Source organism: Asterias rubens, chromosome 19, assembly GCF_902459465.1.
Source record: "Asterias rubens chromosome 19, eAstRub1.3, whole genome shotgun sequence".
Classification (NCBI taxonomy): Eukaryota; Metazoa; Echinodermata; class Asteroidea; order Forcipulatida; family Asteriidae; genus Asterias; species Asterias rubens.
Window position 1 is genome coordinate 1,911,994 of NC_047080.1, and position 12,340 is coordinate 1,924,333.

The 12,340-nt window shown below is 39.2% G+C and overlaps 1 protein-coding gene across 1 annotated transcript in view; it reads right to left on the minus strand.

Moving 5' to 3' along the window:
- Positions 1-12,340, minus strand: part of LOC117303302 (Down syndrome cell adhesion molecule-like protein 1 homolog) — a 109,960-nt gene that overhangs the window by 3,187 nt on the left and 94,433 nt on the right. The window contains exons 26-29 of the mRNA XM_033787469.1: positions 3,867-4,046; positions 3,133-3,256; positions 1,203-1,330; positions 444-522 (exon numbers count right to left, since the gene is read on the minus strand). Coding sequence (XP_033643360.1) covers positions 444-522; positions 1,203-1,330; positions 3,133-3,256; positions 3,867-4,046 — 511 coding nt within the window. The remainder of the gene's footprint in view (positions 1-443; positions 523-1,202; positions 1,331-3,132; positions 3,257-3,866; positions 4,047-12,340) is intronic.

The window sequence follows — 12,340 nt, forward strand, 5'->3', positions numbered from 1 at the left end:
GAGTCCGCAGCCAGATATGCCAAGGTTCAAATCAATTTCCGTACAGGTGCGTTAAAGCTGATCGTGGTGAAATAAATCTTTCCAAACGATTCACACCCTAGCATTAAAAAAATGTTGAAAGTAGATCGACTCAGTGAAAGAGGGAAAAATTGACACTTACTACCCTTTGTAACAATGTCACAGTACTGTGTTACTTGTGACAGTGACACAGTAATGTGTAACTGGTAACAGTTTCACAGTTATATGTTCCTTGTGGCAGTGTCATGTTACTGTTTGGTAACAGTTTGACAGTACTGTTACTTGTGACAGTTTCAGAGTGTTGTGTTACTTGTGACAGTGTCACAGTATTGTCACGGTGGCAATGTCACAGTACCATGGTAGTTGTGACAATGTTACAGTATTGTGTTGCTGGTAAAAGTTTCACAGTGTTGATATGAACTTACTTTGCTCTGGAGATGTCCAGCACTATATCATCACTCCCGCTGCGTTGGCTGGATGAGCACATCTGATCATTGTCAATCACTGTTCATGAAAATAAAAAACATTTACCTTACTATTTGGTTTATTCCTCTAAACGAACAGGTTCTGCATTTGACAAAAAAAACTTTAAACAAAAAAATAACTAACAACAAATGGTTTTTTTAACAAGAGTGAATTTAATTACGCATAAAACCTGAACCTGTGTTTATAATGAGAACAGTTTTCACTAGAATTAACAATAATAACAAATAGCAAATGCATCAATAGCCTAAAAAGAAACTGCGATTTAAAAACAAGGCCACCATCAATTTTACAACAGTTTACCCCCAAACATTGGCCTGAGTGAAACCTGTTCAGTCTATTTCAAAGAGCACTTGATAACCGGGCTTCATTCCTTTATAGAAATTGAATCATTCTCCCTGAAGGAATTCCCTAGAAATGAAATCAAGTTTGACCTTTTCGGAATGTCCTTTTCAATAAATGATCCGAAAAAAATTTAAGTAAATTTTGTATATTTGATAATAAAATGTATGAAAAGTTAGCTTGTGAGAGCCCCTTTAAAGCCCTAGTGAAATGGTGGGTATCTACGTATTTATTTTTTTAAATTGTCCACTGCCCATTTAAACCCTAGGGTCATGTGTCACAGGGAATATGGGTTCAACCGGGGTCATGGAATTTAGTACCATCATCGGAATTTCTAGACAGCAAAAATATTGACTTACAGTAATTTGAATTTTTGAGCGTTTTGTCATCGCCACGTCGCTTACACCACACTAAGAGGACAACGAGGGCAAGACAGAGGGCAGCTCCTGCAAGACTGACTGCTGAGATGAAGATGATCAGGGAATTTCTAGAAGAAACAAATATTAAAGAAGAAGAAGAAAAAGTTCACACAACTATCATTCTCAACCACTTAAAGGCAGTGGACACTATTGGCAATTACTCAAAATAATTATTAGCATAAAACCTTACTTGGTAACGTGTAGTGGGGAGAGGTTGATAGTACAAAACATTGTGACAACTCCCTCTAAAGTAACATAATTTTTGAGATAGAAGTAATTTTCCACTAATTTGATTCGTATACTCTGCTTGTTTTCTGGAAAAAGGGAGCTTTACAAATTTGACATGGTTTGACGATGACCGGAGATACCACACGGACATCTTCTCAGCTGGTAACCGATAGCTCTGGGGAACCAGTTGACCCGTCTGAGATAATTTCTCCGCACGTGGGAATCATTGCCTCAAGGCATGTCTGGCGGTATCAGTGGCAATACTGGCTGATGACTAGCTCTGGACCTTTTAAACAATGCCAGCAATGGCCTCTGTGTCCGTTGCTTATCAAATTTCTTCTAAGGACAAAGAATTTCCAAGCCCCAATTTGATGGGCTCGGCTGACCACAGATTTCTGCATTTACAGTCACCTTTCTCCGCTTACAGGGTTAGTGCTGAATATGTGTGGTAGCTGCCTTCAGCGTAAATGCTTAGGCTAAGTTAGAAATTGAATCTAGTAGACAAAACAGCACATGTGTATACTTATGGCCAGTAACCTTTTTTTCCTTGATAAGCAAAAATTTGCTTTTCAGCTCACTTTTTGTGTTCAACCAGCCCTATGAAACGGAAGACTTGTGGAGATGCTAGGCGGCATCAGACAGGGAGAAACAGGCGAACGTTTCCCAGGTTGAAAATCAATCTTTTGGATCAATTAACATTAAACCACATTCCTTTATGCAACCATCTCCTTTAAGAGTAATTTGGACTTTGTAATAAACCGTCCCGACCGTGAATCAATTTGACTGGGCCCGTGATTCAACGTTGGTCATCGCTAATTACAAACTGAAAAGTCCGTCTGTACCTTGAAAGATTCCCAAACCATTTACACCTGGTTATAGCTTGAGGACTTGGCCTAAACTGTTTAGAAAAGTGGACTGTACACCTGGACCCAATATATAATAGTGCAAGAAAGTTTAACATGCTTAGCGAAAAGAGAGCAGTGAACTCTTTTTTTTCTTTCTACTCATCATGACATTTTTGTTTGAAAAGTGCATCTGCGAAGGAAACCTCAGCAAATTAAGTGACCTTCACAGAAATTGGCCCCAGGGTCCAAATTAAATGAGCTACAAAGTTTGTTGAAGCTGACTTGAGCAGCCAAAATGCCAGGTAATGGGTTGTTAAAGAGGAGTTCCAAGGTTTGCGTTTTGTGACGCACTTATTTTCCAACAGATAAAGTCCTCGTGAAAGTTGGGAGAAAAGTTACAGCGTCTTTAACTTTAATTTCATAAAGCATGTAAGCACAAAAATTTGCTAGGCACAGAAAAATAATGCTCAGCAGAAAGTGTTACCAGCTAAAATTCAATCAAGTTTACACTGTTTTGACTGGAGCCCTACTAATTTTTTGCTTATCATAGAAATTTCCTAAGCAGTATTTTTTGCTTAACAGTTTTATGAAATTGGGCCCTGATGGAAGGCTTTCGGGGTTGGATTTCACAAAGAGTAAGGACCAGTCTTATCTTGAGTTAGGACGAGTACTAGTCCTAGCTTAGGACTAGCCGTTTCTAATATTACCTAGGACTTGTTCTGAGTTAGGACTAGTCCTAACTCTTTGTGAAATCAAGCCCTGCTACCGAGATGTGTAAGGAGGTTAAATGTACTTACAGTGGGTAGGCTGCTTCTCCTGGGAAGGGGTTCATGGTCTCGGTGAGCGGCGGAGGCTGAGAATCCATCGGTGGTTGGGTGGTACCCTGACCTGGTGGTGGTAACCGGGTAGGTAGTGCCCTGCCTGAAGTACAAGAAAGATATTGATAGTTTACTACAAGTTGGAAGTAGTCTTGTTGAAGGATTCAGCAAAAAGTTTTGGCGGGCGTAACCAATAACTTTTCCAGTCATCGGCCATTGAGATTAACCAATGGCAGACTCAGCTGAAACAGGGTTAAGACCAAAATGCCCCCCTGCTAAATCTGCAGTAATATTTTCTTGAAGAGTCAACATTGAGTTTCTTTCGTATACCTTCACTAAGTGTATACACTAATAGACAGTCATCCCTTTTAGCTACAAAAGTTCAAGTTTGACCAGTTCATATTTGAGTAATGATATAAGTTAATAATATCCTCAATACATTAAATCATTGTTAAACTTAGAAAACAAGAAAGAAAAAAAAAATCTCAATGCAGACATGATATTTGGTCCTCAGAAAAAAAGTAGGAGCCGACCTAAATCTACACAAAGTGAAAAGACTTTTCATGCTATTTGATCACAATTTTTAAAATTTTTCCCAGGGCCAAAAATCAGACTATAACATGAAAAATGTCAAGCCTTTCCACCGGCACAAACAATTTCCCTGTTTGCAGAAAAAAAAATAAACTTTTAAGAATAAAGTTTCAAAAACCTACCAGTTGAGATGAAGAGTTTCTCAGCATTGACTCCCATACCAGCACTGGTCCTCCCTCTAATCTCAATCACGTAGTCTGTCTCCGGCTTCAGCGACGTCAAGTTATAAAACGTTTCTGTCGTCTCAATTTGTCCGTACGTCTCGTTGCCAAAAATCACGTCTCTTCTACGTCTGGAGCTATCTGCTTCCAAAAGAAGGAAAAAAACAGGAATATTATAATTTTTTGACATTTTGAGATGAAATAAAAAATGACTCAAGTGCAACATGCCCAGCCCTTCCTCAATCACAGCCCATGCTTCGGGGGGGTTACTGGCTATCAAAAGTTGACAGGACACGATTGTTCAACTTGGAGAAGTTTCAAAAATCAATGAGAGAGAAAAAAAACCTTTTTCTAACGGGAGACAAATACTTGACTTTTCCTGACAATACTAGACTTGTATTGACTGCCAGACGTTGTCTGGGCCAGGAGGGTGGTTGAAGGGGTCTGCATGTACACACAGATAGGAAGTTAATACAACAGACAATATCCAGACATCAAAGTGGAGCTGTACACCTTTTTTTTCTCCCAAGGAAATGTTGATATTTTAAATCAAATATTCTTCCAAGAACTTAATAGCAAGATCACTCTTAATACAGGGGTGAGAGTCATTACTGACGAAAAAGTCTGAAATTTTGATACAAATTCAAAAGGTATGTTGAAATGATGGCAGTTCTACTGTTTGGTAACCCCTGGGGTTATAGATTCCAAGGAGCTTTTGGAAACAGTATCCAAAGCACTAGAGAAGTTGACCAATGAGCAGGATTTATTTATTTGTTGAAAAAAAATATTGTCTGATTTTCTTCACCAGGCCGACATAAAAAGTCTGAATTCAGCCAAAAGTCTGAACAATCTCATCCTTGTTAATAGTAGCTTAAAAGTGCTGAAAAATATGTAAGATTGTCAAAGTGGATTTCTACACGTTTTTTTTTCTCCAAAGAAAATCTTGATATTTCAAACCCAACATTTTTTCAAACCTAACCTAATACCAATAACACTATCAAAGAAGCTTTAAGTGCTGAATAATATGTTTTTTCTTTATAATTTGACAATTGACATGATTAACAATCTAGAGAGTGGCTTGAGATGTGTGGTGGCTCTAAAAAAAAAAAAAAGGCAATGGTTTAGAAATGTTTCTGTTATGCTCACTTTAAAGATACAAACGAACAAAACTACTGTGTACATAATCGATTTTGAGGTATGGCGGACATGATACGCGCGCGTCACAAACCGCGACTGATGCCACGCTCACCATGTTGATGGTCATTAGGTTTACGTGTAAACGCCACGTTGCCTAAAATGCGCACTTCACTGAATAACATACGTTCTATTTCCATGGTCAATACGCACAAATTTACCACAACTTTACAGTGTTGTAGCATTGTGTCCGCCATACTTCAAAAAGGCTTATTGCATAAAGAAACATCTATCCTCGTCTTGCCTAAATCAAATCACCTCAAGTCACACACATCAACTTTCTCCCCAGTCAAAGCCAAAAGTCTGGAAAACATTCTGACTCAATGTAAAGAAATAAGCACAGTCACTGAGTTCAAAGTCAACAAGCTAGCCCAGCAGATCCATCAAGGGTTTTTAATCCAAGAGACGTACCGGTACTCAAGCTTCGTCATTGACTTCTCATTGTCAAATAGATAACAATAGCAACCCAAACCCGGTAAAAAACACTCTTAGGCCGGCGATCAGCTTGAGATCGTGCCCACCAGAAACAGGAAAGTTTTGTCTGAGCCCCGAGCCCAGGATCTCCGAGCTGGTAGATCTTAAAAAACATAGCCCTTGTAATTGGGTGGATATAAATAAAGTCTGCTTATGTCAATTTGGGAATGAAAGAGGGATCACTTTGTAGTTACATGTCGGTGACACCCAAGGAAATTATGGACGATTAGCCGATGAAAGCATTAGGAGGGCTTGTTGATGTAAATCTAAAATACACAGGTTTGAAGTTTGTTTTTCTTTTGGATGGCCAAAGGACGGATACACATAGAGCCCTAGTTGGTTCATCAGCGTAACAGGCCGATAATGCCTTCTTCCTCAGCAATTTTCTTCAACTACAAACATGGCCGTGTTGTTAAAGGAACACGTTGCCTTTGATCGGTCGAGTTGGTCTTTGAAAAGCGTTTGTAATCATTTTTTATAAAATGCATATGGGTAGAAAGATGTTGTAAAAGTAGAATACAATGAACCACACAAACATGCCTTGAAATTGCACGGTTTTCCTTTTACCTCGTCAACTGACACGGTCGGCCATATTTTATGGGAGTCAAATTTTTGACTCCCATAAATGGCCGACCGTGTTAGTTCGCACAGTAAAAGGAAAACCACGCAATTTCGAGGCAAACTTTTAAAACATCTTCCCAACCATATGCATTTTATAAAAAAAACGGTTATAAACGCTTTTTATAGACCAACTCGTCCGATCCAAGGCAACGTGTTCCTTTAAGTATAGGGAAGCTCAGTGGTTTATTGGTCAAGATATCTACACTCAGACTGCAAAAAGGTTGTAAGGTTGGATTTCTACCCAAGATGACGTCTTTGTCTGCGTGACTCGGTGGGCACCGAGGCAGTGAGCGATATTGCATGTAGGCCTACCGCATAGTTTTGTTTTTTTGTGACAAAATTTTGACAATTTGCTGAACAGTCATTATAAAAAAGTGGATCGCATTTATTTATTTAAATGTTTGATTATGCACAATTTATAGTGCCTACTGGTCAAGTGTCTTGCGTAAGGACACAAGTGTCAAGATTGGGACTCGAACCCGCACCCTGCTGATCATCACCAGAGCTCGAGTTCTGTGCCCTTGACTCTCAGCCTGGAAAACCACCAGACCACTTAGCAGAACACATACAACTTTCTCATGCTGGGCTACCAGCAATCTCATTCAATAAACAGTCCAACCCTTCTTGACAAAAAGTTTACACTTACAGACCAGACAAAAAGTTAAAATTTCTATGTTCAATGAGGATGCCACAAATAAACCACTCAATTAAGCTAAGTCACTTCCCTCAGAACCAGCCTCCCCTTTTATATATGCCTCATGCATATTCATGTTTAAACCTTATCTTTTTATTATTTAGAATGGAGTAGGAAAAGGGTTTCCTTTAAAGTTCCGATTCACTGGGTCACACAACTGGACCATTTATTCCCCCGTGACTAGCTGTTTTTACAACCCCATACCCTCCCACAGTAAAACCTGTGGTGGCTTGTTTAATGGAGGTAGAAACAGATGCTTGTTCTAAATTTAAAACATGCATTTAACAAAGAAGGCTATTTTCAGTACAAAGAGTGACTTATTTTCAACAGGCCTACCTACATGTATGTATACAGCAATACTTACAACACCCATAAATGTGTACAACATTTTCACAGAACTCAGGAAATCTACTGCGTTAACAGTGCTTACCATAATACACAAAGGGTACAATCAAGTTCTTTAAGTCGAGGCAAATATAACATTAAACACCCATATATGAAAATTCTTCTGTTTTCACAGCAAACAAGTTAAACATTTGCTAAAAAATTAAGTCGCAAAAAATAACGTTCCCATAGTCTCACCTGTGCACACTTAACGTGATGAAAGTTACAAAAACTCCGAACCCCAAAGGATACGCCACTTTTCACTAGGATCCTTTTAGGCTTTGTGCATTGTTTATTGTTGAGTTAGTAAGTAAAACCTCAATACCTTAGGCCCCATACAGTCAACGCTGCACACGTCAAGACTATTCCACCGATAGAGGGCGTGTCTATAAGCAAGGATCCCGTTTAGAGTGTTAAGTGGTGATGGTGATCAGGAAGTGGCTGCTATCGTTTGTTGGTGATGTGTACAGTAAGTGCGAAAAATGGAGTTGGGGATCGCAATAGTTGAGTGATAGTGAATAACAACGTCTTGCACCAAGACTAGGATCTTATTCCTGAGAACAGTCGGACAACGGTTGATATATCAAACGGTTAAAACCATTGGACTTTGATCATAGGTGGTATACGCTCCACGCTGAGTTTGTGTGTGTGGTACTTCAGTTCTAACAGTGAATTGTTCCTTATAGTTCAGCAGCCGATTTCACGAAAGTAGTGTGTAACTGTGTCACAAAGTTCCGCATATGGTTGATACATCAAACAGTGAAACCATCGGACTTTGATTATAGTTGGTATACGCCTGGCTCCATGCTGAAGTTGTCTACTGTGTGGTTCCTAAAGTGAATGGTTTCTAATTGTTCAGAAGACGGGGTCAGGCTCCTGGCAAACAGACATCTCTCATAACTCATTCACTGTCTTAGAACTCCTTAGGCTCCTGGCAAACAGACGCATCTTGTATAACTCATCCACTGTCTTCCTACACCACAACAGGTGTCACAGTACACCTGTGTGATTGGCTACAACATTGATCCAATCACCGGCCCACAATCCAGACAATTAATCTACTCCCTCTCCAGACAATAACATCGTGCCCTTGAGTCTAATCAGACATATTGAAAGCTATTTAATGAGCCACTAGGCTAATTGACCTCAATTTAAACAGTAAATTACCCAAACTGTTCTTAAGTGTTCATTTCTATATGTGCTTATTTATATGCAGAGTACAGGGCCCAATTTCATAGAGCTGCTTAAGCAGAAAAATTGCTTACCAATTTTCTGCTTAGCAGAAATGAGCAGGATCCTACCAGTTAAAAATTCAAGCATGCGAGCAACGCGACAACTTGGGTCAACTGAGTGAATGATTTATACCATCCTGTATACCATCCCAATTTCATAGAGCTGCTTTGAAAAGCAGAAACATTGCTTAAGAACTTTCTGCTTAGCAGAAATGAGTAGGGTACCAGCAAAAAAGTGAACACAAGAATTTGTAGTTTGGCTGGTAAACCCTTCTCTTGTACAGACATTTGGTTTGCTTAGCAACTTGTTGTGCTTGCAGCTCCGTGAAAGTGGCCAAGGTTTCCATATCTCCACTTCCAAAGTGATTACAGGCCTCGATTTTTTTTAGAAGGGCCAGAGCAATTTCCTCTGGTCAGGGGCACTTCTTTGAGGAAATGTAAAACTGGAATGTTGCAGTAGAGGGCACCACAGCAAAAGCACGGGGCACTTTGGCAATTGCTGTGGGTGCCGCTAGTTATTTCAAGGCCTGGATGTACGTAAGACATCCAGGTAGTCAACTCAGAATGTTATTTACAGTTGAATATCATAGCCTCGCTGCAATATTAACGAAATAACGAAACCCAATACACTTGTAGAAAATGTTGACAACCTTGAAAACTGCACCCCACTTCACCTCCTCAAGGGTTCAAATAGCTCATTTTTGTACAACACACCGGGAACAATCCATCAACCATAAATTAACCGCTTCCAAACAAGAAATCCATCCAAGACCAACTCAGCAGATGGTGACAGAAAACTTCCAACGCTGATGGGCAAATACTTTTTTTAGGGCCACGGATAAACTTTCAGATTTGCTTTGGGGTTTTGAAGAAATTGTTGATGCTAATTTTGGAGCTGGTAGTACTAAGTGGTTGAGCTTCATAGAAGGAATTTCAAACATTCAAATTGTATATAGAGTTGTGAAGGTTCATGAAAGAGAAATTATCTAAATATCAATTTGTTTGAAAGAGTCTATAAAAAAGAGCCAGCATTGTAACAACTTAACATCTTTAACAGTCAGTGTTCTCTTGGCCCAATTTTATAGCACTTTTGCTGAGCAACTTAAATGTGAAGAGGATACCGTCACAGGGCACAAGGTACATGCTATTTAGGCTGGTAACTTATCCTTGCAAGCATACATCCATTGTGCTTAGCTGTTTTTTGCTTTACTCTGTAAAATTGGGCCATAGCTGCTTCATTGGCAGTAAATATTGCTTAACAACTTTCTGCTAAGCAACATAATACCATTCACATATAGTGCATGATAAATTTTGCCTAGTAACCTTCTTCTTGTACATACATTTTGTTTGCGCTTAGCTTACTTTTACACAGCTCTAAAAAATTAGGTCCTGGGCCCAATTTTATAGAGCTGCTAAGCACAAAAATTTGCTCAGCATGACATTTTTTGCCTTGATAAAAACAGGATTACCAACCAAATTTCCACTTGATTTTCAGGATTTAAGCAAACAACAGCTGAATATCTGTAACAAGCAATATGCAACAAATGGTAATTTGGTTGGTCATCCTGTTTTTATCATGGAAGAAATTTCATGCTAAGCAAATTTTTTGTGCTGCGCAGCTCTAAAAACTTGGGTTCTAGTTGTTTTTCAGGATAAACATTTAGTCACATACAAATTGCATGACTCGTTTCATCACCTGAGTCATGACAAAAAAAATCCCAAACACAAAACACCAAATAAAAAACTTTGGTAATTGCCAAGGCCCCCGTGATTTGTTCAGCGAAACAAGTTGGGCCTTAAGGATCGACGTCAACTGGTGGGGCTTAAATACCGGGGTCCTGGAACAGACATGATAAGGGTCCATGCTTGTCTTCCAGACAGATGGTGGCCTACAGCGAGACCGTTCTAAGACGCTCAGGAAGGATACGTTTCAATTGATCCATCTCCAGTCATTAACTTCAGACATCTAATCAAAAGTTAACCCCCTAAAACTTCTTGAGTTGGAGGAGAGGGGGAGCGGGGAGGTTTGGTCTGCATATTATTCAGGATTCAAAATGGTTTAAAAATTGTTTGCAAGATAGTGATACATGGTCGAATTGAAGCGGGATTGATAGATTAGGATCAATATTCAAGGCGGGACTGTCTTGTTCTGCTTTCGGATGAGGCTGAATGGGCTTAGTGACAAGGCTGGAAAGTTTGTTTGACATGGTTTCAATTATTATCCGATTATGGTACTTTGGGGCAGCGGGGTTTTTGGGTGGAGGGTATCGTTACAGGGATGTGGTTTCTTAAAATGTTTGTTGTGCTTCACAGTGGAATCACAAGTGAGACTTGATTGATGGGTTGTCTGTTTGCTTCAGTTTTGAGGATGACTAGATTCGTGGTCGACAAGGCCAGAAAAGTTTGTCAATGATTTATATTTAGTGGTAAGACATGAACCAATTAAAGTAGTCCAGTAGGCAATGGTAAGGTGATTGTTCATGGACCAGGGCTGAGTGATCGCACGCGAACGAACAGTGTCTGGTCTTCAAACTCTGAATAAGTCAAAATGTTTTAACAGAAGGGTTTGAGAAAAGGTAGAACCCCAAACAGGTTTTTTAAAAAGCAAAAAGTATTGCAGAGTAAAGCCAACCCACCGATGACAGAATTGGGATAACTCAACTCTTTTTTATGTGTCAACGATTTTAAACAAACACTCCCAATTTAGTGTTTGAATTATTTGCAGTTTACAGCTTGATAAAATAATGTAAACAAGTTTGTTATGTGCACAATCCCTCTCAGAATTCCTGAATTGGGAGACCAGTCCATAAGCTTGAGTTAAGAAACGGACCCAAAGGAATCGATGGTGGGGGGGGGGGGGGTTGGACTTTCAACTCTCAACAATACAAGAGGCAGAGGAGCGGCATCCTGCTGAAATTTCTGATTGAGAGATTTTTATCCAGTTGTGGACTGACAAGGAGTTAAAGCATTATTCCTGAAGTGCTTTTAATTCTTGAAGAATGTATTTGCACGGACATGGTGGGCTGGGGTTGCTGCACTGTATTACCTGATTAAAGAGAAGAATTTACAAGGCTGAACACTCTGCCGCAAGTTAAGCAAGACTAAGCACTCTTATACCAAGCCAATTTTGTTTAGTAATGCGATTATCCAACAATCAGTTATATACTGTAACAAAACTTTGTACAAACTTGCCGTTAATTTACTTCCTCAAGGAAGTATGTACTTTCAGCCAAATTGCCAGTAACTGTGCTCATACTTCAACTGGACGCAGACCCACGTGCAGAAACACAAACCAATGAAAGCTTTGACGAGGCTTAGCTTGTTTATCGTTTGCCAGGAAACCATGAAAGCCGATGTGATTTTTCATCGTATTTGTTCCAAACAAGCAGAAAATGAGTCATGAAATAATTTAAATGGAACAAGTGCAGTATTCATGAAGACAATCAAAGCGTAAGCCTACTGATTGAAATGTTGAGGTTGTTACACCGCTATCTCTTTTCAGAATCAAAACAAATCTCAACAAATGTTTAAATTGTAATGGATGTTAGATTTAAACGAGCTGCTGTAAAACAATATTGAAGCTTGTTTTTCCTACCATGACATTTGACCCAGTGAGTGCCATCTTGTTATTATTTTTTCTTTTTACATGATGGCGAGATAAACCTGACAACCCCATTTGTGCACCAAGGTCTTAGGGTTATATGGTTTACAAATTGAAAACAAGAAAGAGAATGGCATTAACAAATAACTTTTTACAATCACTTAAAACATCTCAGTTAAAAAGGTTAATCTAGAAATTTAAGAGAAGTCTTCCGAATTCTGAAAATGAGTAGAAA